General features: G+C 38.8%; 1 protein-coding gene across 1 annotated transcript in view; it reads left to right on the top strand.

Moving 5' to 3' along the window:
* LOC104465350 (chromosome unknown open reading frame, human C14orf39) overlaps window positions 1–3,090 on the top strand; it is a gene marked incomplete at its 3' end in the record, with an annotated part of 24,101 nt that extends 21,011 nt beyond the window's left edge. Inside the window, exons 10-13 of the mRNA XM_010078353.1 lie at window positions 3–82; window positions 2,119–2,204; window positions 2,298–2,362; window positions 3,023–3,090. Coding sequence (XP_010076655.1) covers window positions 3–82; window positions 2,119–2,204; window positions 2,298–2,362; window positions 3,023–3,090 — 299 coding nt within the window. The remainder of the gene's footprint in view (window positions 1–2; window positions 83–2,118; window positions 2,205–2,297; window positions 2,363–3,022) is intronic.
* Window positions 3,091–4,256: the final 1,166 nt, after the last annotated feature.

The following is a 4,256-nucleotide window of genomic DNA, read 5'->3' as shown; positions in this document are numbered from 1 at the left end:
AGGGAAAGAAGAAAAAGAAAAACCTATGGAGCATTCAGTGGCCACTAGCAGTTCCTCCAGCCTTGCAGAAAATTCGTCACAGGTATGAAGCTCTCCCACTGGTAGAACCACAAGATTATATAATCTGTTTTATGTGGTTATTTAAATTTAATACAGTTCAAATACACCTAGTGCTACTGTATCTTACATAAAACTTGTTACCACTGGAACCAGTACACTAATCTTGATAATCTGCTATCAGTTGGTAATCATAATAAAAATCTTTCTTTGGTGCTATTTCAACTGAAAATATGTATGTTCTTTAGAAAGTACAACTGGCAGTCGCAGTAAGCATTCTAATGTCAAACTTGAGGTGGACCATGTACCAAAATAATTTTGTATAATAGTTTTTAAAATTTATAATAACCTTTGCAGATTCACTTGGTTGTATGCAGTAAATTTTTGGAATTCGAAAGGAGGAACATAATCTTCTATTACTGATTTTGTAAAGGTGCAGGGTGCTATACAGAACTGCCTACAGTTAACAGCTCAGTTCTGAAGTTTAACCAAAAACAAAAGTCTGGGCTGAGAGGAGTAAAACCACCAGCAGCATTGCGTTGTACCCTTGAGGAGTCCACAAGTACATCCTCCATTTCTTACCCCATAAACAAACAGTTCCTATGGCACTTCTTTAAGAAGGTGAAGAGTATACCTTAAATATATAAACACAATAAAACAACCCAGAAAGAAGCTGGAGGACCAACTTGCACAATTATGAAAACCACTAATAAAATGTCGTTAAGTGCAAGAACATTTGTAGGACCAATAGACTGTTAAAGTATGAAAATAGTACTCAGATTAGGTAAGGCCATAGGAGATAAATAATTTGCAACTGTGTTTTCTGTGTAGAAACCTGGGGAAGTTTCTATCCTAAAACTTTTATTTGTAAGGGGTATCTCACTGGATCTACTTAAAGCCAAATTTTAATGACTAACAAAAGCTGTCAAGTAAAAAATTAACAGAACCAGTTGTGATTTTCTTAAGAGTTTCAAGGCAACTGAAGGATGAAGTGGATGAATCACTGAATGGTTTAGGGTGGAGCGTGTGGTAGAAGAAGCAACCTTCATAAGATACAACAACATGAAAGGCAATGGCTAGCCTGAGTGGAACAAGACCAGAAGAAATTTTAAGAAATTCTGATTTGTGACTGGCTGAGGGAGTTGAACATGATGAGGATGATGGAAGGGCTGTTGCCAGGGCAATCCAGAGATGAGGATGGGAATCTGGGAGCTGGAATTGCACTTAGAGAATAGTGGGAAGCAGTAAGTCAGGGTTAAGGGAGCTTTAAGAAAGGGTGATGGCAGTAAGCAAAAGATGGAGTCTGAGGAAAAATAAAAAAGACTGGAAGAAAGGAGGTTGCTGTGCTTCAGAAAAGGAGTGTAAACTACAGGAGTTGAGTGTCAGACAGATTCTGCGTAACCAGCCCTTTTGTCCCCTACCCTGAATTGAAATAAATTTGATACATTTTGCAAATTAAAAACAAACCAGAACTAGCAGGTTGCTGTGAACTAATGTGTTATCTGATGCTGAGGCACAGATTCTTAGTGCCACTCTGCCCTTAAGGCATGAATACATGCTACATATGTAAAAGAATTAAGGCTTCTGATCCGATGATAATCTGTGAGGCAAGAGTATTTCCATTTTTTCTGTAGTTTTTCAATCCACGCAGGAGACAAATTCCCTGATGACATATTCACTCACTTTGGCCTTTGGAGGTGGAGATAGGCTTGGATCCAGCCCTTTCTGTTTTGTCAAGCAGGAGTAACCTGGCTGCAGCAGTAGAAAACCTGGATAAAATTTGTAAATTATGTAATGTTGTTTGTATGATGGAAAAGTTAATTATTCACCTCTAGTCATCAGTGCTGCGAATAGACTCGTAAAATATTATAGAGGTTGGTTTTGGTATCATGGTGTTAAAATGTAGGTAAAGCAAAGGTGGCCAGAAAAGTTTTTATGTTGCCTGACCCCTAAAGAGAGATTAAAAGAAGGGATTTCCACAGTCGAAGGACAAATCACAGAGCTATTGTTGAAGTGACAGTTTTGTATGCTGCCTCATTTGAATTTTTTTCTCTGTTTAAGATAATTATTGACACTGCAAGGACTAATAAGCCACAAATTGCCCAAGTTCCATCAATAACAAGCTTACAAAACCAAATGCAATTCAGGTAACTTTTCTTTAATAAGGTAGTTTTCATTCTTGAGATAAAGGTTTATGGAAATAATCCATACTCAGACAAAGAGCAATTTTTTTCTTTTAGACTGGCAATTCCTCCAAAGCAGACGGCTTCTAATCAACAGTTTGAGAGTGAAAATGCAGCAATAGGTAAAGTACCACTGTCATTTTTTGATGTGGTTTAAACCTGGCTGGCAGTGAAACACCACACAGACGCTCACTCGCCTCTTCCCCCCCTTCAGGGATGAGGGATACAATTAAAGGGTTAAAGGGAAAAGAGACTTGTGGGTTGAGATAAGAACAATTTAATAACTAAACTACTCTTAACCCACTGTGCCTGAAATGTTGCATGGTCTGAAGCTTTGAGCAGAAAGTCTCACATTCTTCTCATTTCTCATCCTGACTTTTGCTCAGTTCTTTAAGATACACTTGATCAGTGTCATACAGATGTGCTTTTTATATTGTTTCCACCTCATTTCTATTGACTGGTATTAGCACTCTCAGAGGGCAATAGCTGGACTAGACAAACATAGCAGTCTCAGGGAACAATAGCTAGGTTTGAAAAACATACCAAACCATGCGAAGCAGCCTAAGCATTGCTTTAATAATGGTAAGTGGCAGAACAAGAGGTAACTATTATGGGCATAGCCACTAAGTGGGTTATTATGAAAACTACAGAAAGAACACTTCCTTACCAATAACAATGCCAAGTTAGTAAACAGTTTTCAAGGATTCTTTCCTACAACATGATTTTTATTTTTCCATTTAAAATGCTGTTATAATACAAGCAGTGCTGACTTTTTTGTATAGCAAACCAAGAGGCCAAATGTGGTGATAAAGAAGCAGAAGAGCCAAAGGATTCTTCATATATACCTCAAGTAAGAAAAGCATTTCTCATGTCATAACTAATTGTTTTAATTAGTATAGTCAAATTATCTTGACATATTTGAATCTATTGGCAAGAGGTAAGTCTCAGAAATTGTCAAAGTGACTGATTATAAGGCACCCAACAGGTGGGATGCCAATCAATACCTTCTGATTACTAATGTGGGAATCATTGCTCTTGATCATGTCAGTGTTCTGTGGGGTTTTACACTTCCTTAATAGCAGTCTATTTATGACTACAATCCTGTGCACGTTATAGCTTTTGTATAAATTGGTGCATATAATTTTCATCAGCATGAGCTGATAAAACATTTTTTTTAAATGTTTGCATTTGAAACTCATTTCTCCCACAAAACTATAGTAAATAGGCTCTGTGCTGACTACAGAGTCTCCATGGGCACTGCTTTTACTATCTGTGCCTGAATGTGAGATCAAGCTCACCATACCATAATATTCAAGGCAGTTGTGTGTACTGCTTGCATATATAGATGATACCAAGATGTGGTTTAACACCGGCCAGCAGCTAAGCACTACACGGCTTCTTGCTCACGCCCCCCCCACAGTGGGATGGGGAAGAGGATCAGAAGGGTAAAAGTACAAAAGCTTGTGGGCTGAGACAAAGGCAGTTTAATAGGTATAGCAAAAGCTCTGCATGCTAGCAAAACAAAATACAGAATTCATTCACTATGTCCCGTCTATAGGCAGTTGTTTAGTCATTTGCAGGAATGTAGGGCTTCATCACACGTAATGGTTACTTGAGAAGGCGGATGCCATAACTCCAAACATCCTCCCCCTCCTCCTTCTTCTCCACAGCTTTTATTGCTGAGCACATCATATGGTGTGGAATACTCCTTTGGTCAGTTGGGGTCAGCTGTCCCAGCTGTGTCCCCTCCCAGATTCTTGTGCACCCCCAACCTACTCCCTGGTGGGGCAGCATGAGAAGCAGAAAAGACCTTGACATTGTGTGAGCACTGTTCAGCAATAACTGAAACGTCTGTGTGTTATCAACACTGTTTTCTTCACAAATCCAGAATATAGCACCATACAAGCTATGAACTCTCAGCCAAAACCAGTACATAAGATCACTTTTGAGATGCTCCTCATCTTCTAGTTGGCTCACTACAGGCTGCAGGTAGAATCATAGAATCATAGAATCATA

This window comes from Pterocles gutturalis, unplaced genomic scaffold, assembly GCF_000699245.1.
Source record: "Pterocles gutturalis isolate BGI_N339 unplaced genomic scaffold, ASM69924v1 scaffold49018, whole genome shotgun sequence".
NCBI classification, from domain to species: domain Eukaryota; kingdom Metazoa; phylum Chordata; class Aves; order Pterocliformes; family Pteroclidae; genus Pterocles; species Pterocles gutturalis.
Note: the sequence above shows the minus strand (reverse complement) of the source record. Positions and strands in the feature narration are given on the sequence as shown.